Source organism: Podarcis gaigeae (genome assembly GCF_964106915.1).
Source record: "Podarcis gaigeae genome assembly, chromosome: 11".
Lineage (NCBI taxonomy): Eukaryota > Metazoa > Chordata > Lepidosauria > Squamata > Lacertidae > Podarcis > Podarcis gaigeae.
Window position 1 is genome coordinate 54855674 of NC_139687.1, and position 25365 is coordinate 54881038.

Consider the following 25365-nt stretch of genomic DNA (forward strand, 5'->3'; position numbering starts at 1 on the left):
CCTCCAATGACCATGTTGGATCCATCAGTATTTCCAGAGCATGCAAACACGAAGGAGCACATGCCTCTCCATGGTGGGATGGGAGTGGGCAGTCCTGTGCCTGCAGAGTCTGCTATCTAGGTGCAGCAAACTGTGGGCAACTTGAAGCCCCTATAAGAGACAGCTGCATATCCCTGCATTGCATGGGGTTGGACTAGATGATCCTCAGGGTCGTTTCCAACTCTGTCGTTCTATGATTCTATGATCCTGCTCTCCTGTCTTAGGGTTCTTTAATTCAGACTTATACCTAGGGCGGGCACACTTTCCTCTGTAGGGGATGAAAGTTAGGATACAGTGATGAGGAAGGATCTTAAGAGTTTCTTTTTCTGTTCCTTCTTTCTTTAGTTTCTTTTCTTTATTTCTTGTAGATTGGTTTGTTTCTTTTATTGTACTGTAAAAACTTCAATTAATTCCAAAAAAGAGGCAGCTCTTCAAACAAGGGTTCCAAAGTAGGAGCAGTGGTCACCCTGAACTTACCACAACTCAGCCCAGGAGCTGATCAGGGAATAATAATAATAATAATAATAATAATAATAATAATAATAATAATTTCTTTATATCCCACCCTCCCATAAATCTGGGGTTAGGGAGAAAACTGTCCTGGTTTGCCAATTAAAAGAAAAAGGTCCCTGCCAGGTAGGCATGGCCTCTGATTTTATAAAAACCTTTGCATTTTGAGCCCATTTTGGAGGAGGTTGGCCATAAATGAAAACATTAAGTTAAGTTAATCCCAGAAAATATTGAGCATGCCCCAGTGTTGAAGAGAACAAAAGGTATGCAGAACAACCTGGTTCCATCTAAAACCAGGTTTTCTCCATGAATAACCCTTGATGAGCCTGTGCTTCTTCCTGGCTCTGTCTGGTCTGCCGGAGGACAATTATGTGTCCTCTGGGGGATGGAGGGAGGCTCCAGCGAAATGGCTTTGTAGGGGGAAAGAGCCCAAGGAGCTAAAGCAATAAAGGGCTTTTTCCTCTTCCCATTTTTGGTGGTGTCCAGTCACGCAGCATAATAAGAAAAAACAGGATATCCCCACTTAAAAGGTAAAGCCCGGCACTGTTAGCAACATCAGCATTCAAAGTATCCGATGTACCTTTTGGATTTAATACCAAATGAGGGCAGCCGCCAGCACTTTTCGGCTTATTGTCAGAGCATCTCCTCTTGGTGATGTGTGGAAGGCGGTATATATTATGCCATCCTGCTGCATTGTGAGCCTCCATTTGTGCAGCCATAAGGTCTGGCAATTTAATGGGCTATTTAATATTTAAATGAGAGCTGCAGAAAATTGATGAGCATAGTCAGGGAAGGAAGGAAGGAAAGAAGGGGGATATTGGAGAGAGAAAGAGAGAGATTCAAATTCTTCCCTGACAGTCAATGGGACTTAAAAGTGCCGGTACTTAACATTTGGTGAATTGTGTGCCCTAGACTAGGGATGGCAGGAGAAAGACTGTGATCTGCTCAGGTAGATCTCTGAGTGATTTGCAGGAGATCAGCAAAGATTCCAGGCTTCTAATTGTTTGACAATAGCAGCAGCAACCACCTTTAATAGTTGCATGGAGGGTACCTTTCTAATACAAGTACAGTGGTACCTTGGTTCTCAATGCCTTGGTACTCAAACAACTTAGAACCCAAACACTGCAAAAAGCAAGAGTTCCGTCTTGTGAACCTTTTTTGGAAGCTGAACGTGTTTCGTTTTGAGTGCTATGCTTCCATTTTGAGTGCCACACTTCCATTTTGCGTTTTTGCTTTTGCAGCTCTTTTTTTGTTTTGTTTTTGTGACTGTGTGGAACCCAGTTCAGCTACTGATTGATTGTGTGATTGCAGTACATTGTTTATTGCTTTCATTTTATCTCATTAGATAGTAAAATTCATGTTAAATTGCTGTTTTAAGGGTTGTTTTTTAAAAGTCTGGAACGGATTAATCCATTTTGCATTACTTTCTATGGGAAAGCGCGCCTTGGTGTTGGAACACTTTGGTTTTGGAACGGACTTCTGGAACGGATTAAGTTTGAGAACCAAGGTTCCACTGTAGTTACTGATGTCTTGATGTTCTGTAGTGTGTGGTGCCACAAGTAGAATTTATCCAGGTGATCTGAGCAATAAAGGTTTGCACAGGTGCAAGCAGTCTTTCAGGTAACCTGATCCCAAGTTGTTCAGGGCTTATTAAACAAGACATTGAGCATGCCTGTGATCTGAAATTCTGGAGTATTGGGGGTGGAGGCATTCAGAGAAAGATGTGGTCTGGCAGCAAAATGTTTACCTTTTAAAAAATCCCACAGGCATCTGGTTGGCCACTGTGAGAACAGGATGCTGGACTACATGGGCCATTGGCCTGACCCAACAGATTCTTCTAAATTCTCATTCTGATGTAAACACGCAGACCCAGGTTCCCTTGGAGGAAGCCTAAAGGGTAAAAGGACCCTGACCATTAGGTCCAATCGTGGCCAACTCTGGTGTTGCGGGGCTCATCTCGCTTTATTGGCCGAGGGAGCCGGTGTACAGCTTCCGGGTCATGTGGCCAGCATGGCTAAGCCGCTTCTGGCGAACCAGAGTAGCGCACAGAAACGCCATTTACCTTCCCGCCAGAGCGGTACCTATTTATCTACTTGCACTTTGACGTGCTTTCGAACTGCTAGGTTGGCAGAAGCAGGGACTGAGCAACGGCAGCTCACCCCGTTGCGGGGATTCGAACCGCTGACCTTCTGATCAGCAAGTCCTAGGCTCTGTGGTTTAACCCACAGCGGCACCCGCGTCCCTTGGAGGAAGCCTAGTAAGTCTTTAAAAATAAAAAGGCCTGATTCACCCATAAACAACAGAGCAACAAAGAAACGCCTCTCCTTTTTCTTGACCCACTGACTATTACTGGAGGAGTGTTAAACACGAGATTAACTTCCTCAATGAAATAAATGCAGCTAAACAAAATGCAGTTAAACATGTCCGTTATCATGCCACAATTTCCTTAAAAAAGAAGAATGCAAATCATACATACTAATGATTTAGTTGTTCCTTATGGAACCAAAAGGTATCAGTTATGCACAAGAAAGAAGTATCAGTGGGTTTGGTGGATTCCAATTTGTTAGGAATGCAAACAAACAAATAAATCTGAAAGACTCCAATGAAAACTGAACATGCACAATGGCCAGGAATGCTGATAGACACCAGCGGGGTGGGGGGGCGGAAGAGAAATTGAAAACTAGGAGAGGGGAAGAAATGGAACAGAGTACAGTGGTACCTCTGGTTACGTTCCGGAGATCCGTTCTTAACCTGAAACTGTTCTTAACCTGAAGCACCACTTTACCTAATGGGGCCTCCTGCTACTGCCACACTGCCAGAGCACAATTTCTGTTCTCATCCTGAAGCAAAGTTCTTAATCCGAGGTACTATTTCTGGGTTAGCAGAGTCTGTAACCTGAAGCGTATGTAAGCCGAGGTAACACTGTAGCTGGAACGCTGAGCTGGAGATCATCATGACATGAGCCACTAGATAAGATAAGAGCTCCCAAATGTAGAGGGGAAGGTATCGTGCAGCACAACCCTATGCAGGTTTCTTCAGGAGTAAAGTGCAATGATTTAGGGACACGGGTGGCGCTGTGGTCTAAACCACAGAGCCTAGGGCTTGCGAAACAGAAGGTCGGCGGTTCGAATCCCCGCTACAGGGTGAGCTCCCGTTGCTCGGTCCCTGCTCCTGCCAACCTAGCTGTTCGAAAGCACATCAAAGTGCAAGTAGATAAATAGATACCGCTCCGGCGGGAAGGTAAACGGCGTTTCCGTGCGCTGCTCTGGTTCGCCAGAAGCGGCTTAGTCATGCTGGCCACATGACCCAGAAGCTGTACACTGGCTCCCTCGGCCTATAGAGCGAGATGAGTGCCGCAACCCCAGAGTCGCTGGACCTAACAGCTAGGGGTCCCTTTACCTTTTACTCCCAAGTAAGTGTACAGAGGACTGCAGGTTTAACAGCGCAAGCAGAGGAAAGCCGAATAATCTTACTGCAGCTTAATGATGTCAGGACTGAAAAGAGTTTGGGATTATATCCTTGGCATGTGTGTGTTTGTATGCCTTTGCTCTGTCACACCCTGGTGCCGTTAGTAAGACAATTAGTTTAACAGTTCCCTGTCTCCAACTGTCTGCCAAATGTTGAATTGCATTGCAAATTAACCTGAGTTTATCACTTGCCATTAACTCTTCAAAGGCAGTTGTGGAACAATATTTCCAGCAACCCCCTTGGGAAGTGCAGTCTGGAAATACAGATTTGCATGAACCAGAAGCCTTGATTATTATTATTTCTGCGGACAGCAGATCAGGGACAAAAGATTGTCTGGCTCCATATGAACCACCACCATTTTCCAGTTGAATACTATATACGAATGCTGATACAGAAGACAGTGCCCTACAAACTGTTACTGTTTTTTTTAAAAAAAACGAGAACTGCGCTGAAAATGTTTTTAATCTGTTAATACTTTGGAAAGCTTTCAGCATTAAAAAATATATAAAAACATGTAAGGCATATGGAAACAGGTGTGTCTGAACTAAGCCGGATGTCTGTATCAGATAAAGAGAGGAGAAAGTAACTCTGTTCTCTTATCTAGGTCATTGAGCCATCATACTGATGAAAAAGAATGGGTTGCAACTGTTCGATATATTCTGATGCAGTAATGAGGAAGTAGGTTGGAAAGATTGTGGTCACCTTGGGAAAGATGCACAATTTGCACGCCCCCCCCAAAAAAAAAATCTCCAAGGGGCTAGATCCCAGACACTAGCACAACTTGAAACAGGAGATCTGCTGTTACCCTCAAGGCCTGGCTTACCTTCTTCTAAAGTCTCAGCCTCAAAGTTGTAACTGATTGATGAATTACAAAGTTAGTCTTCAGGTCTGTGTGCCCCTTTTCCACTAAAGGAAGCACTGTGCGGTGAACATTTTGACAAGTCCAAGACACTAATCCTGCCAGAGTTCTGAACGGGTTCAGCTGTTGAGCACATAGCCTGCATGCTTCTGAGTGCTTTATTGATTGAAAACTTTATAACAGAAGTATACAATAGATATTATAGGCAAAATGAGAAATAAAAATAAACAATTATTCATTCTTTAACTGATGCTTGCTTTGCACATCCATTTGTTATTAAATTTTTCAAGACCTCCGATCTTCGCTTTGCATTCCCGATTTAAATTCCTTAAACACACGCTTAAACTTTACTTTCTCCATATTTTTTGACTTACTATAAATTTTGTTTTGTACCATTATCCTATGGGGATTTCATTTCCTATAATTCCTAGCAGGAAGGCTTCAGGTTTTTTAGGGAAGGAGCATTTGAACATTTTCTTAAGCTCGTTATAAACCATTTCCCAAAATTGTCTGATCTTTTTACAGTTCCACCACATGTGGATCCATGTACCTTCAGCCTCCCTGCATTTCCAGCGAATGTTTGTTCTAGATCTGAACATTTTAGCTAGCTTAACAGGTGTTAGATGCCACCTGTAAAGAATCCAGTGGCAAAGAGTTGATGCTTCCTGATTCCCAGGGAATGATAGCCCCCTTCTTTACAAATCAAGCTCTTGGTTTTATTGGATGAAGTTTGTAATCCAGACGGGTTCTTTGACTGTGCTTTGTAAGTTTTATGAATTTTTAAAAAGTTTATTTAAAAAGTTGTTTTTAAAATAGAGACAGCTGGGGTGTCCAATTTTAAACAAACCCTCCATCAGATTGCTTGATCTTTGGACGAGCGCTGGGTTGGGGAGAAGAGAGAGCCAGTGTGGTGTTAAGAGTGCTTACAATGTCTCTCTCTCATATTTTTCCCCCCCATGTAATATTTTTACAAATCAGTTTCATTTGTTGAGACATTAGGAAGAAAAGGGGGAAGGAGGTGGAGGGGGGAGAAGATGGGTGGGGGTGGGGTCGGGTGGCAATGTTTCTATTCTACTTACTATATGTAGGGTTTGGTGTCAGCGTTGCTTGTGCAGGTACTTTGCAGTTCACTCGTGTTCCTTTGGTGGTGAGAGAGGTTGGGGTTGGCCTAGGGTGTGGTTATTCATTTGTGGTTGGCTGTGGTGGTCTTTGTTTTCATGTGTGAGTGGGGTGGGTGGGTGTTTTGGATCAGGTTAGCCATATTGATTTGTATGCTGTTGGTGGATTGTTGTTGTTGTCTTGTTGGGCTGTGTATGTGATAAAAGGGAGCCATACTGGGGTGAAGGTGTCTTCTTCTATTTGTCCCTGTGTCAGTTTCAGTTTATTGGTTAATTTTTCTAGTAGGGCTGTTTCCCATACTATTTGGTACCCAAGCAAACTGCCAAAGGTCTTTGGGAAATACTAATGTTTTAAGAAGCAACCTAAAATTCAGCAATGTAGCCTGAAGAAGGGTCAGCATTCTAGCATTTTGATGTCACAAATGAAAAAAGGAGTGTTTTGGACACTCGCCACACAGACCTCCTGTTCTTGAGGAACCCTCAACAATGCCTTCTGAGATGGGGAGTTAAAAGCAGCACCTTGAATCGAGCTCTGGAAGAGTTCACACCCAGTGCTGACCTGCCAAAATAGCTTCCGTTCTCTTACCAGCTATCGTGCGGAGAAATATTCAGCAGGTAGAATTCTTCCTGCGGAAGCTACTCTTCTACAGGTCGAGCGGTGGCTAAAGGAATGGAAGCCCTTCCAGACCAAAGCATTGGCAAACTTACATTTCAATCCGTTTCAAGGATCAACTGAAAAAAGTTCAAACTACTCATGTTTACATTCGAATTATCCATGAGATGGGCAAGATCCACCAGCCTTTGTATGATCCTGTATTCCAGGGGTGGGGGAGCTGTGGCCCAGCAGATGTTCCTAGACTACAACTTCAGCCATCCCTGACCATTGGCCAGGATGGGTGCGGCTTGTGGGAGCTGCGGTCCTTCAGAACCTGGAGGGCACATGTTCTCTACCTTTGCTGCACTCCTAGGAGCAAATGGTTATAATATAGCTCAAACTATTAATCCAGCCGGTCCAGTATCACTTACTTCTTTTTTTTAAAAAAAAATATTTTTATTAAGGATTTTCTTGTTTTACAGAAGTGTAGTGCCTCGTATTTTTTTCTTCTTCTTCTTCTTCCATGTAACATTTTTACAAATCCGTTTCATTTGTTGAGGCATTAGGGGGAGAAGAAAACAGAAAGAAAAAAGAAAGGGGGGGTGGGGAGAGGGAGGATGGATGGGGGTGGGGTCGGGTGGCGGTGTTTCTATTATATTTAATGTATGTAGAGTTTGGTGTCAGCGTTGCTTGTGTTGTTCACTTGTGTTCCTTTGGTGGTGAGAGAGGTTGGGGTTGGCTTAGGGTGTGATTGTTTGCTTGTGATTGGCTGTGGTGATCTTTGTTTTCGTGTGTGAGTGAGGTGGGTGGGTGTTTTGGATCAGGTTAGCCATATTGATTTGTATGCTGTTGGTGGATTATTGTCATTGTCCTGTTGGGCTGTGTATGTGATAAAGGGGAGCCATACCGGGGTGAAGGCGTCTTCTTCTGTTTGTCCCCATGTCAGTTTCAGTTTATTAGTTAATTTTTCTACTAGGGCTGTTTCCCATACTATTTGGTACCATTGGTCCATGCTTACTCCTGACAGGTCTCTCCAGTGTCTGGTTATGATGTTTCTGGTTGCTGAGAGCAGGTGGGTTATAAGTTCTTTGTGGTGTAAATGGGCATTGTTGTCTTGGAAGATGTTTAGTAGGGCCAATTCTGGGGTGCAGTATCACTTACTTCTACTTGGAAGTTTCTCCAAAGCATAGGTGGAGGTCTTTCACATCACCTGACCCCTTTTTGACTAGAGAAGGACGTGGGACCTTCTGCCCATAAAGGATGGCCTCTAACACGGAGTGGTGGCACCTTGCGAACATCTTGCATTTCACCAGACCTACCAATGGAACTTCTTTGTGCATTGCTAAACAATCACAATGACTTATGCACAACCTCCCTGCTGCCTGGGCTTGTCTGACTTGTTTACTTCCTTGCATGATTTCATGAATGCATTTATTTATGGCACGAAAGCATTCAAGGCAAGCGGCTGGAACATTGGGCTTGGACTGAGAAGACCCAAGTTCAAATCACCACTTGGCCATGTAGGTAAAATGGGAGGAGCAGCACGTAGAACGCCTTGAGTTCCTTGGAGGAAATGTAAATATAATAAATAAATGAAAACTAAAGGATAAAAAGAAGAGCTGCATCGTGGGATATGGCTTGGACTTAGAACTGTGATGTCAATGCATTCAGGGGGAAAATAAGCTGAAATTTTACAGCAGCATGGAGCTGGGGGCGGTTCTGAAATGAAAGGCTTCCATTATATGCTCCAGGAATTTCTGAAATAAGGAGATCTGAAATAACCTTACAGGAGAATTCTGTTGGATCAGACAAGGACCTATCGAGTCCCACATCCTGTTTCTCGCAGTGGCCATCAAGAAGTCTCTAGGCAGCCTACAAGCAGGGCATGAGGGCAACAGCCCTTTCTCATTGCTTGTGCTGGATGTCAGACGTTCTAAGGTACGCTACTTGTGAACATGGAGGTTCTACACATCAGATGCTGCTAAGTGGCGCCAGATGGCCCAACTTGCCTAGCCAGTTGCAATTTCATTGCTGGTTTAGTTAGTATCCCACAGTTTAATCCATAAAAGCTGCTAAGGACAAAGCGGCTAAAAATGGCTGACGGAATATAGACAACTTCCTTACACTGAGTCAGACCACTGGCCAACGAACACAGACTGGCAGCGGCTCTGTACGGATTCAGACAGGACCGTTCCAAGATGTTTGGGACTGAACCTGGGATTTTCTGCGCACAAGACATGAACTGGACTTTCCATTTAACATAAAAAATCTTGACCAGTTGATCAGAGGTAGAAAAAGACGGTGCCTGGTAAACCTCCTTAGGCAGGGAGTTCCAGAGGTGGCTACTGCAGAGAAGGCCCTGCTGCATTTAACTATCGATCTAACTTCTGGTATATGAGACAAATGGAACCACTGCTCCCAAAAGCTTCCCCAAAGACATGTGGGATTTAAGAGATTTAGGGCACAATTCTATACCAGCTGACTTTCTGGGCATAAGCTCCATGGAACTCAATGGGACTTACTTTTGAATAGGGTTGTGGTGTTATGTTTTAAATGGCAGAAACAGAACCTTGAGTTGTGCCCAGAAACTGAATGACACATGAGGACACTTTATTTTTAATTTCCACCTTTGGCGCTGCCCTACCTACATTTCCCAAAGCAACTCACTTAACTGATCTCTTGGCTCCATAAGCTTTGTGAAAGCATAAATTACCACACTTAACATTTAGGAAGCCCGTTCAGCATGCACGTAAATGCGACTTTCAATAACTATTTGCCAGGCAAATAGCACGAAGCACTAGGAGTCAGGGCGTCTAGACTGCCCTCTTGAGCTCTCCTAAAACAGACTTTATGAGCACGAGTGAGAATCAAGAGTTTCCCATGCCTCAATGTCCCCTCTATAAAATGGGTGCAATAGCAATTTGCACCACCACGTCGCCCATAGCAGGCCATTTTCTTTTGTCCAACTGATTGAGCTCATAGGGCTGAGATCCAAGAAACTTGAGTTTAAATGGCTGCAATATGCAAAATGAGATTGCTGAATCCCAGATGGCATACACTGATAGAATTTGCATGACAACAACCCTGGAGTTGTTGCCTTGTTGTTAATGAGCAGCATGCTGCTATACACTGCTGCACACTGCCTTCCTGCTCCATGGTGCTAGGAAGTGCTAGAAATAAGACAGTTGATGTCCAAACTCTGGATTGTGTGGCTTATTTCTTGCTAACAAACCAGGATTTGTAAGCCAGCAGTAGAGATAGGGGCAGACTTTGACCATCTTTCATAATAGAGGTCAAAATTTGGCACCCCAAAATGGATCTTTTCGATTATGGATCGTCTCAATTTTGCGCCCCTGGCTTGGCACCCTGTGTGAGGGAATTGCTACACCGTCCTAAATTTGTCGCCGCAGTAGAAGACCCTGGTTTAAGGCTCGCTTAGCGATCCTGGCTTGTGTGAACACAGCCAGTGGTATCTTTGAGCCCTAGATTTTTCTGCAAAAGACCCACAACTCCAACTTTTAAAAATCATTATTATCACTTCACACATCCTGCTAATAATTTGTGGCACAAAGCTCCAATTTCAAGCTTGTGGCCTGAAGTAAAGGTCAAGGGACCCCTGACCATTAGGTCCAGTCGTGGCCGACTCTGGGGTTGTGACGCTCATCTCGCTTTATTGGCCAAGGGAGCCGGCGTACAGCTTCCGGGCCTGGAGAGTTACGCTTAAATTAAGCTCTTGGTGCACTGTAAACAGGGTGTGCAGGGAGCAAACACTTGCAGGTGAATTGGGAAAATGAGCTGAAGTAGATGCTTCAAGGTATTTCTTCCCCGGTATCAGGGGACATTCCGAGCTGAGAATACCTGCCTGCTGGACCCTCCAAGATCCTGGGGAAATATGAGCAAAACGTACCCAAGAACCTCTGTGGGTTGCAGTTCCCTGACATTTCAGCATCCTATCTCTAATGGCAGTGGCGGTCTTAAATTCCCCAGTGGGATTACTGCAGATGAATTTGTTTAATCGGTTCCCAAACTATAGAATTCACAGTGCCAAATGCTCATTTATTCAATAGACTTTATGGATATGTCTAGGAAACTGGAGCCTAATTATTCTGAGTTTTCCCAAGTCCCAGTGAAGCCTACATGGGAAACCACAGGGATTAATTACCCTGCAACAAACCGTCCAGCCAGTTTAAAATAATTTTAAGTCCAATTGATTTTAGTGGTAGGAGAGATCAGAGCACACCCATAATTCCCTCAGTGAATAAAAAGGGACTGAAAAGTTTATGGAACATTACCTAGTTACCTACAAAAACATTTGCACTTTTTTAAATTCCTGGTTTACCCACCCAAGGTATAATAATAATAATACATCACACTTTAGTTTGGAGCACTTCGCATGCATTATCCTGATAGATTTGCTTTATTATTCCCATATTGCAGGTGGGAATGTTGAGGCCAAGAGCACAGAACATTGCATCACTCATAAATTCCTGCAGTCATATCCACACTTAGCTGGGAGAAGTAAGCCCCCTGAAACTATAACATCTCGTCTGAAGAAGCGTCCTGGTGAGCTCGGAAGCTTGCCGGTTATGTTGCGGCATTTACTTCATACAGGTATTATGCTACTGTCCTTCTGGATGTGATTTACCAGCCTGTACATGGTGGAATGTAAATGCTTTCGGGGAAAGGACTTGCCCTTTTCCTTATGCCAGCCCACAAAAATACAGTGCTACCTTGGGTTAAGTACTTAATTTGTTCTGGAGGTCTGTTCTTAACCTGAAACTGTTCTTAACCTGAAGACCGCTTTAGCTAATGGGGCCTCCCGCTGCTGCCACGCCACCGGAGCACAATTTCTGTTCTCATCCTGAAGCAAAGTTCTTAACCCGAGGTACTATTTCTGGGTTAGCGGTGTCTGCAACGTGAAGCGAATGTAACCTGAAGCGTCTGAAACCCGAGGTACCACTGTACCATGTACATGGATGGTGCCTTATATATAAACACAGTAAATTAATAGCAGTACAATATAGCAATAACAGCAATGGCTTGATTTGACGTGGAGCGCACTCTCGTCTCTCTAAGCATGGCTCCCTACCTAATTCCCATTAGCCAATCTTGCTCATTGTGCAAGTAATAGTAGTTGAGGGTAATCCGTGCGCGCACGCCTGCACCTAACTTCTATTCCTTTCCTCCTTTGACACTTCCTCAAACCTTTCCTGCTTTTTCTCTCCTCCTTCTCCCCCCCCCCTCTGCCTCCTCCCCAGACTTCAGGAATTAAAGAGGAAAAAAAATAGCTTTCAGAAACCCGATGCCTTTTTTGCGCAATACAATCACTGTGCTTTTTTTTTTTTTTAAATAAAAAAGCGACAGGGTGTCTAGACGCCCACGTGATAAGAGACGGGCGGCGCGCGCGGCGCGGGGGGGGGGGTGGACGGGGACGACGACGGGTTTGCCTGGGCAGGGCAGCGCCGCTGCGCAGTCTGGAAGCCACCGAGGCAAGGCAAGAGATCGGGAAGGAGGGAGGGGGAAAGAGAGAGAGAGGGAGAGAGAGAAATAACCGGGGGAGGAGGAGACGGAGCCTGGATCGAGCTGGCTGTCTGTCTCGAGAGGAGGGATCAGAAGCGAGAGCTGCCCAAGCGCGCCCCCCCTCCAGCCAGCCAGGCGGCAGAGGCGCACTGGGGCTCTCCGCTTAGGTGACCTCCCCTTGCAAAAAAAGCTCTCGCCCTCCCCCGAAGGTTTTTTTTTCCATTTTATTTGAAACCCCCCCTTTTTTTTCCTTTTTTTTTTTTTTTTTTTTTTTTGCAAAATCGCGGAGCTGCAAAAGGAGAGCCGGGAAGGAGGAGAGAGAGAGGGAAGGAGGGAGGGAAGAAGAAAAGAGGTGGAGGAAGAGCGCGAGAGCGCGCAGCCAAGCTCCGGGCTCTGCTGCTGCGTTTCGGGAAAGGAAGAAGGGAACGGAAAAAGGAAGGGAGGGGAAGGCAAGAGCCAGCCCAGGCGAAAGGAACTGAGTGGATAGTAAACCCCCCCCCCCTTGCCTCCTCCGCCGCCGCCCGGTTCCTCCTCTGGCTTTCTGCTGCGTGCTCGTGTGTGTCGACGAGAGAGGCGATGCTCCTGCTGGAAGGAGGAGGCGGAGGGCAAGCGGCGCAGGCAGCCGCCAGACGCAAGAGCTGAGAGCGGCATTGCCGGAGAGGCGGAGGAGGGGCTGGCGACACTTTTTCCGCCGCTGTCATTAAGAGGAGCGTCCTCGCTCACTTCTCCCGGATTCCTTTCGATCGCCGACGGTCCCCCGACCCATCCTTCTCCTTCGCCCCTGGAACCAGAGGAGAAGGGGGGAGGGCAAGGAAAAAGGTGGCGGTGGGTGGAGAGATCTTTTAAAGGGAGAACTTTGAAGGGGGGCCCCGGAATCCTGCGTTTTAAAAACTCTCCCTTTCTTGCTCGGAAAAGGAAGCAAACGAGCGAGGGGCCAACCCGCCAGGGAGCAGCAAGATCAAAGCGCGTTTGGGAAGGGCAGACGCCGCCAGGGAGCGACCGGATCAAGGTGCTGCGAGCTGATCCGCAGATCGGGGGAGAGCTGCTCCTGCAAAGCTCTGCTTGGAAGAGGCGAACAAAAACAGACCTATCGGGGCGAAAAGGAACGGGGATCTTTGGATGTTTTACTGTGGATTTCCCCCCCCTTCTCGACCACAGATTTTTCTTCTTCCTTTGAAACGACCAGATCTAAATTATTCTCTTAATTTTTTGAGTTTTTGGCTCGCCCCCATCCCCATTTTTGTAAACACCAGGTTCCCTCTTCCCCCTTCTGCACTTTTGGGCTGGATTTAGCACCTACTTTGATCACCTAAGGATCTAAAATCTTGTGCCTTTTTTTTTTTTTTGCAACATTAAAGAAAATATTTTTTTGTTTGGAAACGAAACTCCCTCCGCATCACCTCGCCCGAGGGCTTCTCCTTTGAACCACCGCTGAAGAAAATACTTCCATATCCCGTGGAGTTTCTTTGGACCGGGGGAGGGGGGCGCAGAGGGCATGTTTCGCTCTTCCCAAATCACCCCAGAACCCTTTCTTTGCCCCTTAGTGGATAATCCCCCCACCACACGCACGCTTTAAAGAAACTGCAGGGGGTTTCTCCTTTTGGCTGTTGTTTTTTTGGATCTAGAAGGATTTGCGAAGAGAGGGACCAAGGCAGACTTGAACCCGAGCCTTTCCCCGAGAGACTGGCGCATGCTTCACCTTGCTTCGCCTGCGTCTCCCGCAGCAGGCAGCGCGCGGCGGCCGGCGCCCCCATCTCCCCCCGGCTCCGTCCTCTGTTTCCACTTCATCCCCATCATTTCAGGCTGCTTCTACTGGCTGCCTGGACTCGGCTCCCGGATTCTTCATGAGTTGCGGACGACATGCCCGTTTTTTAGCCGGGGAACCTTCTTCTCGTCCCGCATGTTCAGGACCAAACGATCGCTGCTCGTCCGAAGACTCTGGCGGAGCCGTGCGCCCGGCGGGGAGGAAGAAGGCGGCGAGCTTGGAGAGGGGGCCGCCGACAGCCGGGCGCATGGGGCGGGCGGCGGCGGCGGCGGCGGAGGAAGCCGGGGTTGCTGCATGGGCAAGTCGGGGAAGCTCGCCAAGGCACACCTCGGATCGGAGGCTGAACTGAAAGCGCTGACCCACTCGGTGCTGAAGAGGCTGAAGGAGAAGCACCTGGAGGGCCTCCTGCAAGCCGTGGAGTCCCGGGGGGGCACGCGGACCTCCTGCCTCCTGTTGCCCACCAAGGTGGACTCCAAACTGGGCCAGCATTGGTACTCGCTCCCTCTGCTGCTGTGCAAAGTCTTTCGGTGGCCCGATCTCAGGCACTGCTCGGAAGTCAAGAGGTTATGTTGCTGTGAATCTTATGGGAAAACGCACCCGGACCTGGTCTGCTGCAACCCCTATCACCTCAGCAGGCTCTGTGAACTAGGTAGGCACCGCTTTACAAATAACCCCTTACACCCCCACCCTCAAAAAGTCCCCTGAGTGAATCGGGGTGTGTGTGTGTGTGTTTTGGACGGTCAAAACAAAAAAAGGGAGAAATGTCAGGCCTTTGCATTCCAAGTCTTGCCGCCTTCAAGTTGCTCTGGGTCTTTGTGGTGCATTGGAATTTTTTTCGGGGGGGGGGGCACAGCCTTGCATCATTCCCTGGAAATGTTGAGATCTGGAATTAAGGGGCGACCCATATTATTCGGCCAGGGACCCAGTTTAAGTAGGGTACCTCCCTGTGCCCATTCCAGCTTTGTTTTGTTTTTAAAAGTTACAAGCTTTGATGCCCTGTCAAAGAAAAGCCCTGTGTTTTTGTTGTGCATCAGAGGCTTCCCATATATGTCTGTTTTCCTAAGTTAAAAAATAAAATACCCAGGGAGATTTTTAATTTTAGGTTAAGAAGCCCAAAGGGAATTTTCTGTGAGTAGTGAGACAACCTTTCAGACAACCTTTTTTCTCTCTATTGCAAACCTGCCAGTTCTGGGTTTTAGTGTTTGAAGTTCCTGTTGGACCTGCAATCAGGGGGAATGAAGAAAGCATGCAACAATGACAGAAGGCTCTCCCACCCCCCACACTCTGTAAATAAATGCATTTTTAAAACCCAGGCCATTAGTTTAAGGTGACATCAAACATTCCTCTGTGTTTTCTTAGTGTAGATTTACTATTTATGCAAAGGAGCTGTAACGCATAGTGCAGGATCAAAGAAGCCCTGATTGGTTTTTGGAAAATACATCCCCAGATCCTCCGGTTTTTTAACATACAGATCTCCAGCCAGCCTGAGGTTTGCAAAAGTAATCCAACACTTTGCTGGCCAGCCGTCCCCAATATTCTCCCACTCAGCCCTCCTTCGCTGCTATAATATAAAAGACAACACACAATTTCCAGGCACCAATCTTCTTTCCTCCTCCGGGCAGGCTGCCTTTTGGTTTCCAAACTGGAAAGGTTGAAGGGGGGGGGGGGGAGAGAGAAGAATCCTCAATGCAAACCCTTTTTTGTGTGCGTGCTTCTGAGTGTAAAGTTCACAGCCTGCATCAAGTTTTGTGTATGTGAGTGAGTGAAAGAGAGAGAGAGATCTGATAGAGAACTGCTTTGGTATGCCTTAAGTCATGCTAGCGACCCCTCTCTCCCACCCAACCCCTCTGAAAACCTCGAGGCTGCAAACTCCCCCCACTCTGACCCCCTTCTTCCCCAAACCGCTTGCAAAAACTTTGGCACAACTTTTGAGCAGCGCGGAAGAAAACTGCCCAGTTATGCTGGGCCGGGAAGTTCTTTTGCTGCTGCTGCTGCTGCTGCTGCTGCTGTTCTTTTCAAAGTGGGAGGAAAATGTGAGTCTTGAATTCTCTGTACTTGTATCTCTCCCTTCTCTCTCCCCCCCCCCCCAGCCATCCCACCCGCCCTCTTTCCTCTCCCCACTCTCCCCCCCCCCCAGGCTTTCTGTGAAATGTTAAATGTGCATGCGGAGAGCTAGCCGGGGATTATCAGGGAGCCGGGATCAGTTGGTGATTTCCAGAGCTGGAGTGTTTCAGCCCAGCCAAGGAGGCCCCCGCTCGAGACAGCCAGAGGAGCAGATAGTGCGAGCGACTGGCGCCAGCCGGCCCCCTTTGTTTATCTGACAGTTAAATATCAAGGCAATCGCCGCCTAGCCCGCCCTGCCTCCAACCCCCAGAGCTAAGACAAACAGTTTTGCTACAAGAATGCCACTGTTATCATAAGTTCCTATCTTTCTCTCTCTCTCCCCCCTCCTCTCTTCTCATGGCTCTGCTTTTATTTTCTCTGTACTTTTCTAATTCCAGAGTCTCCCCCTCCTCCTTATTCGAGATATCCAATGGATTTTCTCAAACCAACTGGTAAGTAGACTTGTTTTTAAAACAAACCGAACATTTTTGGGGGGATGGGAAACTTGGAAACTTTTTTTTCCTGGGAAGGTGGTTCTCTCCCCACATTGCATGCTCTTAGGATTGTATTGTTTTGTATTATTATTATTATTATTATTATTATTAAGAATCCATAGGTTTGTTTTGCTTTTTTCAGCTCTTGTTTGCTTTCCTAGCACTCCTACACAGTTAATCACAAGCAATTCCGCATTGAGATAAGTGGGATTTGCTCCTGAATAAGTGTGGATTGTGGGATTTTAGCCTTTGTTCTTTAAACCCACCAGCTTTCATAAGAAGAGTCTGCCACGGGTTTTTTCTAAGTTTGCCTTCCTTACTTGGAATAAGTTCCTTTCAAGTCAATGGGGTTTACTTCCAGTCTGATTGAGATCTAAGTATATTTGCATCTAAGTCCAAAAGAGGCTGCAGAGGAACAAGCATTCCTCACCTGTTCCTGCACATAATTTACTCAGATGTAAGACCAAAGCCAGTTCAGGGGAGACAGACTCTCCCAACTTAAACCTGCAGTCCAAATTAAAAACGAAAACAAACTTGGTTTCTGTTAAAATGCAAACGAAAAGAACACTGCTTCATGTCATCCTGACATTTCACCTGTAATGTTTTAGGAGGAGCAGAAGGTGGAACAATAGAAAACTATTTATTTTTGATTGGTGAATAATGGAATGAGTGGATTTCGAGTAATACGGGTTTCCTGAAATGTCCTATTTGTTATTTCACTTTTGCTTGAAAATCCTGCTTTTGGCACAAGTAAGAGCACACCGAGAAAGAATTATGAAGGGGCACACAGATGTTTTTAGCACATTTCTCCCTGCATCCTTGGTTGCTTGTAATTGAATGGCAGGCTGCCAGGGCAGAAGCCCATTCGAGGCTGGCACCAAACGCTGTTGCGGTTGTCTGCATAAACTTTTGGCTGGCAGCAGGGCTCACCCTGTGCTAGATAAATAGGCTGGCATTGTGGAAGGGAGAGAGAGGGTTTAGTGAAAATCGGAAATGTGGATGAAACGGAGGGGGGAGGGAAATAAAATTCCACAAAGCCACTTCATATCTCTCCCAAAGATTAATGGACCAAAATACAGATTGCAGAGCAGTTGTCTCTATTGATTACATCTGATGTCAAGTCGAGTCAATAGAGTTAGCAAGGTTTTTAAAATTGACTTCTTTGTAAAGGCCCAGTTTCAGGCAGTACCAGGAAACTAGTCTCTGCTCCACCGAAGTAAAACTTGTTACTGTTCAGTTCCCTGGACCTGTCTAGTTTGTCAAGTTTAAACATGGTTAATCCCCAGGGATGTACAAGATTGCAGTTTCCCTCTTCAGTGTTCCGGCCACTTTAGGCTGTAAGCTCCTTGCAGGCAGAGACCTTTATGAGAGCTGTTGTAGTGTAGACTGAGCTATGAATCAGGAAGTGCTTAGTTCAGTTCTTTGCCATGAATGTGGCCTCCAGCAAATCACTCTCAGCCTCAATTCCCCCATCTGCAATTTGGGGCCTAATAACACTGACATGCCTCTCTTCCAGAGTTTATTAGGATTACAGCTGGATATTGCATGTGAAACACTTTGAACCCTTGAAAGCACTATGCTGCTGTCCAGTATTATAAACAACAACAATGATTTCTTAAAATCTAAAAGTGATTGAAGCACAGCTGTGGACACCCCCCCCCCCGCGCTTTGTTATTTTTGTAACTTTATGTGTGTTGAGGTGTTTAGCTCTCTTTTGGCCTGCATTTCTTATGCATGGAGTGAGGATCATTGAATACAGTACTTCTTACTTCAGAGTAAACATGCACTGCACAAGGTAGTCGCGTCTTGCTGACATTTCTTTATGCCATGTGCAAGCAGGAGAATGGATTTGCAAGGGGTAGGAAACATCATTTAGATGTGCTCACTGAGATGACAATTAATGTCATGGTTTGCAATCCTTGCAACGCACAATTTATTACTTGCTTTAGCAAGCAATAGTGTGTGGTTTCTGATAGACATATGCCCACTCCAAGGTTGCGTTAGATGCTAAAGCATCTATCATAACAGGTTCCCAGCAGTCTGTCACATTGCAGTGTGACGAAGAAAGAGAAATAACAGGTTCAAACCCCATGGCATCCTTAAATGCACCCATTTTAATTTTGCACTATATGGGTGCCATTCATTCCAAAGGAGGGAGAAGATTAAATTTGGGGAGTCTGTTTTGCAGTGTTGCAAAAGCTGACCTGGCACCTATAGAAAGGGACTGCAGTTAGCCAGCTGTGCTCCAGTGGATGGCAGAATGGACTTGAAGCTGCAACGCTTTGCAATCAAATAACTGTTCTCGGTGCAGCCTTGGGCAAGTCACCTTCGCTCAGTCTCAGTTTCTCATTTGTAAAATGGTGATGCTGTTTTATCTATCTATCTAGCCTGCTTTTCAGACAAATGCTGTCTCCCAAGCGGCTCACATCAATTAAAAAAACAAAATAATGACGAAGAGGCAGGCCCTGCCCCCAGGCTTGCAAACCGAAAAGACAAGACACACAAGGCAAAGGGGAGTGGAGGGAAAAGGTAGAGAGGGAGAGATCTTGGCTTGACAGCGCCAGACAGAACAATGTGGTGAGTTGTAAACAGGCGTTGATGTTCGTCTGGGGCCAGACAGATCTTCCCTTGCTTGGAGGCCTTTGCTGTCGGGATAGAGGTGCTGGCAACTGACCCAGCAGCCCTGACTGGTGGCTGAGGCCAGAATGTGCTTCCTGCCACTTCTGCAATCCAGGGACACAACTGCCGGGTCCTTAGAGCTGAACGTTCTTTCTAGCAGGGAAGGGGAGAGACAAAAGTCCTCTGCCTCTGGTCAGTGTCAGTGTTCGTTGTTACCTTTCGGGACTTGTAGTGCAGGCAGTATGAGAGGTGGCGGCAGAGCTAATGACGGGCAGAGCCAACAAATTCTGGATTTGTTCCCAGGACGCTGGTAGCCAGTGCTGAGGGCAGACTGAGATGTTGGGGCCATGGCCTTTTCGCCATAATGGTCCAACCTCTGCTGGTCAATGGACAGAGCTAGGCTGGCCTTGGCCTTGCCATAATATTCTTCCTGGGAAGCAGAGGATACATTGCAGGAGTTCTTGGTTTTTCGGCTGAAGGATGGGTTCAGAGTCTTGCTGTCCCGTTAAAATGTGCAGTTATAAAAATGGTGTTGCTTTATCTTGTGGCCGTTTCCTCTGAACTAAGCCCTAGTGCATTCGATCAAGCTTTATCCCAAGGAAGTCTGCACACACTATTGCAGCTTCAAGAGTGCAATTCTAAACACAAAGCCGAGCCAGGGAGACTTACTTCCAAGCAAAAGTGGTTAGGATTGAGGTGTCAGTGTTGTTATTTGTGTGTATGTGTTTAAAAAAGCACATTTTTGTTTATTTACTGCTAATTGCTGTCTGTTGCAGAGACCCAGGGGAATTTGGAAAGAGTGGGCATATCTGGCAACACCAGAGCTGTTTGGAAAGAATGGTTAAGGGCCTGCCATTTGGTTTCCGGTAAAGATGCTAGGATAAATCTATTAGCAGGAGTTTAAACATCCAGCCGGCTGTTGCCAGGGCCTCATTTTCAGTTAGTGGAGTGATATATTTATTCATTAGCAAGTGTTGGCATAAGGTAGCAAAACTGTGTGTAAACAGAAAAAAAAGCCACAGAATGTGAACGTGCCGTTTTGAAAGGAAAAGTTCTCTGTATCGGCCAATGGGAAGTGATTAATGGACCCGGTCGGAAATGAAAAGGCACCCCCTCCTTTAAGTCCGCTTGGCAGTTGAACTCTGAATATTGTCGCACGTGGAGCATGGAGACAAAAATACTCCATAAGTCTGTCATTACAGGTGGTTATTACAACCTCTGACTCCCATTTGACTTCCTGTTTAATCAAGGCCATTGTGAGGATTGAGAGAGTGAGCAAAAGAGAAGTCAGTTGGTCTGTATATCATTTCTATGTTCTGCTGTGATTTTCCCATCTCACTTTACTAAAACTGTTGTTTAAATACTGTTTGCTTGAGCCTCAGTAGACAAGAGTAGTCCTGGTGCTTCAGCTGGAGCAATTTGGGGACAGTGCAGATTGGAACACACTGTGTTTTGGAGTAGCACAACATTCTTCATCAGTGCAATTTCTCCGTTTGCTGATAGAGCAACTGTACTAATGAAAACATTGATTATTGCCTTAGGATGAGGAACCTCTGGTCTTCCAGATGTTTTGCGGCTTACAGCTCCAGTCATCCCTGTTCATTGACCATGCTGCCTGGAGCTAGATGGGAGCTGGAGCTACAACAAGATGTGGAAGGGCCACAGGTTCCCCATTTCTGCTGTTGGGCGCTTTGCATCCAAATTGGTGCTTAGGAATGCAAAACTCTTTTCCCCAGCCCTGCTCTTGGTAATATCACCTTGACAACAAGCCGCTGTGCTTGCAGCACCAACATGACTGCGTAGTTAGATTATTTGAATTGCCTTTGCTTGCGAAAGGGTGTTCCTCGTGGATGTCTCCCAAAGCCTTTCTAAACAGGAATGTAGAAAACTTCAGAGCAACCTAATAAGATATGCAGATGTGTACTGTTAGTCCAGTTTTTCCAAAGAGGTTATGTGAGGCAGAGCAGAGAATCTGCAAAGCTATAGGCAATGGATGTTGAGTCAATACATGTTGAACAGCAGGAGTTTTGGTGCAGGAAGAGATCGACTGGTGCCATGTGTACCACCAAATGATGGTTCAGAGCTCCAACTTTTGAGCTGCAAAGGTGAAGATCTTGAGAACTATATACAGTCGTACCTCTGGTTACGTAAACTTCGGGATGCACGCCCGGCAAACCCGGAAGTATTTTACCAGGTTTTGGTGCAGAAGCGGTCCTCAGGTTGCGGAAACCTCGGGACCTGACCGGATCTCCGGAACGGATCCCGTCTGCAACCGGAGGTACCACTGTATATTCTATACTAGTTACTCTAGAATTGATGGCTGGTAGCTGGAAATGTGGACAGCTGACTTCAACTTACAGTTGAAGTTGTTTTGGCCTACAACTCCCATGATCCCTAGCTAACAGCACCAGTGATCAGGGATGATGGGAATTGTAGTCCAAAACATCTGGAGGGCCAAAGGTTGGGGGTGCCTGATGCAGAGCATGCATGTCACAGAGACACTTGCAAACTGTATATGTACATCAGAGAAAAACAACGTGTGTTACCTATCTGCTTTCATTTATCTTACCATCTATCATGGTTGCAGCTGCCCTTCCAGTTAGTCCTGGGTGATGCTCATGGCAATCCCATTTTATCCTCCCAGCAGCTCTGTGAAGGGTAGAATATTACACTGAGAAATGATGACTGCCCCAAGATCACCCAGTTTGCTTGCTGACTGAGTAGAGATAGACACTCTAGGCGTCTGGTCCAGGCTCAGATCTCTTTCGCCTGCCACACTATGCTCTTCCAAGGAGAAACCATAGAGTGGGAATCATGATTATAATTTGTTTTAGTGCTTAGAAGAGCTGAATCGGATATTGGCACATGTTGCATTTTAATCAACCCACAATAATAATAATAATAAAGGTTTTGTGGATGCTCTATATGTGGGGCAATGACCAAGCCTAGGTATTTTTGAAAGCTAACATCACCTCCACATAAAGCACTCTTATGTCACTTTATAACAGTTGTGGAGAATCTGGGGAACTGTAGTTTGGGAAGAGGGATGGGAATGATACACAACAGAATCCTTTGGAGAAGCCATGACTGTTAAAGTGGTCCGAGAGTGCTTTGAATGTACGGTGTGGAACTGGTGTTGAGTTTTTAAAATACCCAAAATATCCTTATCCTGTGTGTGAAGGAGTTGTAATTTTTTGCCGTCCTCATTGTGGGCCCTTTGCTCATTTATGTCTCCTTGGTTTTTGGAGACCCCTTTGTCCACATTCCTACCTGCTCCATGGCCTTTTCCCACTTTAGCTTCGGAAAATCCTCTCCCTTCCCTTGTTTTCCTAGAGGTTCCCGAATTGCAATGTGATCTCTGGTACTGAAAGGGGCATCTCAAGCCTCCAGTCACATCATGACCCACAGTATTAAATCACACACTGCTAATTCTGAAACATCAGGTTGGGAGAAACTGGGAAGGACTGTAGCTTGGTGGGTAGAAACACCTGCTTTACATGCAGCAGCTCCCAGGTTGAATCCCTGGCCTCTCCAGGTAAGGCCTGGAAAACCACCTGCTCCGAAATCCTGGAGAGCTTCTGCCAATCAGTTCAGATAATAGTGAGCTAGATGAACCAGCAGTCTATCTTGATTTAAGGCATACTCCCTGTCTGAGGTTTTCGGGAAGGGCCATAGCCCAGTGGCAGAGCATCTGTCTGGAATGCAGAAGGTCCCATCTTCATCCTCAGGTGGGTCTGGAAGAGACTCTGCAGTTATGAAATCTTGGAGAGCAGCTGCCGGTAGCCACATATTGAGCTAGATGGACCAGAGGGTCTGACTCAGCATAAGGCAGCTTCCTATGTTCTGCAAAGCAACAGATGTCCCACTGTTGAGCTGGGTTTGGAAATCCTACAAGATGGGTGGAGGAACCTGCGCCCCACACTTGCAGGGCTTCAGCTTCCATCAGTGTGGCCACTAAGGGGTCAGGGAATGGGGGAGATAGAGCTCATCAGCACCTCCAAGGCCACGTAGTCTTCACCCCTGAGCTACAGTTTGGGACTTGGCCATCATTCTGTCCCTTTCCTCCATACGTTCAGTAGCTCCCTTCTGCTTTTTCATACTCTTTGCATGGGTCTAGCTCTATGTTATCTGGGCTGTACCACTTGAGGTTGCCAAGGGAGGTTCATGCGGTGGAGAGTGGAGCATTCCGCCATGTCAGTTACCGCCGCTACCCCCAGGTCTGACCTGGTACAGCCCAGGCTCCAGCTCATACCTGGAGTGAGAATTAGGGCCATCTCAAGAACGAAGCATTTGAAGTAGAGCAAGAGGCAAAGCGTTGATGTCTCATTAAAAAAATAAAACAAGAGGCCGTTTCCTTAGAACGCTGAAAACACTGTACATTTAGAAAGTGTATAGTATACAGTATTTCACAAGTAACTCAATTTCCTGTCTGCCCCATTGTTTTCAGTTTGATTAAGTATATCCTGTTAAACTGTATATTCCTGTTCAGGGTTATACTTGACTCTGATAAAATGAGATTACACAGTCGCATACGCACACATACACGTGTTCCTGCTCTTATTTTTTTCAGGAGTTCTTGGAAAAACAACTTAGAGGGATGGGTAGAGAGGGGTTGAAGGCAAAGACTCTATGTGTTATTGCATGTGTCCATCGCTGTGCTGCAGCTATTGCGTGTCCTTACTTCATGTAGCCGTAGGTCATGTTGACAGTTTGCCAGCTTGTCTTGAGGTTGGGCGCATCCTTAGATCGGCTTTCGATTTCCTTTATTTCTCTCCTGGACTTGAACCGCTTAGATTTGGATTTATGTCTATGAGCCGGGCTCCAGTTTTCCTCAGGCCCTGGTGGTGTGGGAAATGGTTGAGAATATGTGACTTCTAGACTTTTTTCACCCTCCTCTCCTAGAGCAGATCAAACTTTGTTTTGTTTGTTTGTTTTGTTTCTTAAAAAACAAAACCACAGAAACTCTTGAGTTTTCATTGCCAGGAACTTGAAAATTCTCTCCCCAACACTTGTTTTTCCGTAAGACTCTTTTAAAATGACATTACATAACAGTTTGTAGTAGGGTAGCCATGTTGCATCAAAAACAACATAGTCTTGTGGCACCTTAAAGACTAACAATTTTATTATGGCATAAGTTTTCATGGATTCATCTGATGGAGCCTTTTCTACTGGTTGTCAGACATAGTTTGCCCAGACAAAGTATTGCAAAGGCTGGTCATCATTTGGAAGATTCCTATTGAAATAATATGGAAACAAGGACAGTTTTTGTATTTTTTGAAAGGAATGCCTTTGGCAAAATGCCCCCCAGTTCTTCTTCAGTTTTGCATTGTCAACTCACTGCCTTAACGCAAATCAGTAGTGCGCCAGTGAAAACTCCTTTTTGATCTTGAGCTTTGGCTTAAACATGGCAAGATGGATATTTCAATAACCAGTGACCAGCTAGAAAAGAAAACCAGCCAAACAAAAGAAGGGATGAGGGGAAGAGAAGACTATTCCAGCCAGTCTGTAATCTTGTGCTCATTGACTAATGTGATTAAGTGGCAGAGTGGAGCCTAGACATGGGTGATGAGTTAGGGTGGATGTATCATGAAGAATTGCAGTGTCTCTGTGCAGACAATTAGTAATAACTTCCTGCTAAACGCTCTGGAATGTGCTTCATTTGGCTGGAGACATTGTTTGCTGTGTGCCTTTCTCTCTTTTTGAAGTGGTACGTCATGCTTGTTTCTTAATTCATTTCCCTTTTCTCTTGCAGCAAGTTGTCCAGACTCTGTGCCTTCCTCCACTGAGACAGGGGGAACTAATTATCTGGCCCCTGGGGGGCTTTCAGGTAAGAAACAAGATTTCATTCGTACCCTTGCTGTTGTCCATTTCATAAACGTTTAGCAAGACTTTTAACATTCTGATCCGGCAGATGTCTGTCACTGTGGTTTGCCCTGTCGTGGCTGAAGTGGTACCCATCTCTACTCTTGTGTTAACTGGTAGGACAGATCCAGACAAACACAGCCTGTTCTGTTCCCCTCTCATGAATGCAGTCATGCAGATGTTGGGAACTCGGTTGTCTGAAAAGCTCCTGCAGATGCCTTGAACTAGTTCAGCAGCAGAAAAGTCAGATGTGTGCTTGCAAAAAATCTAGATCTTTGAACCCAGCCTCAATTGTGGTTCCATCGAAGGATACAATCAAGACTATTTTAGGGACCTGTTGTGCAAAGGGCTGAAGAGCCATTTCATATTTTTAGGGGTCAGCATGCAGTTGATCTGTTGCCGCAGATTTTCTG

The 25365-nt window shown here is 45.9% G+C and overlaps 1 protein-coding gene across 3 annotated transcripts in view; it reads left to right on the forward strand.

The window, feature by feature from the left end:
• The window catches only part of SMAD7 (SMAD family member 7), a 105117-nt gene that overhangs the window by 43243 nt on the left and 36509 nt on the right, over positions 1-25365 (forward strand). Inside the window, exons 1-4 of one of the 3 annotated variants that reach the window (XM_083702845.1) lie at positions 11995-12083; positions 13025-14523; positions 16376-16429; positions 24843-24917. In XM_083702845.1, coding sequence (XP_083558971.1) covers positions 13800-14523; positions 16376-16429; positions 24843-24917 — 853 coding nt within the window. In that variant the 5' untranslated portion in view covers positions 11995-12083; positions 13025-13799. Of the gene's footprint in view, positions 1-11994; positions 12084-13024; positions 14524-16375; positions 16430-24842; positions 24918-25365 lie in introns of those variants that run through there. The other 2 variants (XM_083702846.1, XM_083702847.1) reach the window with 2 other exon arrangements.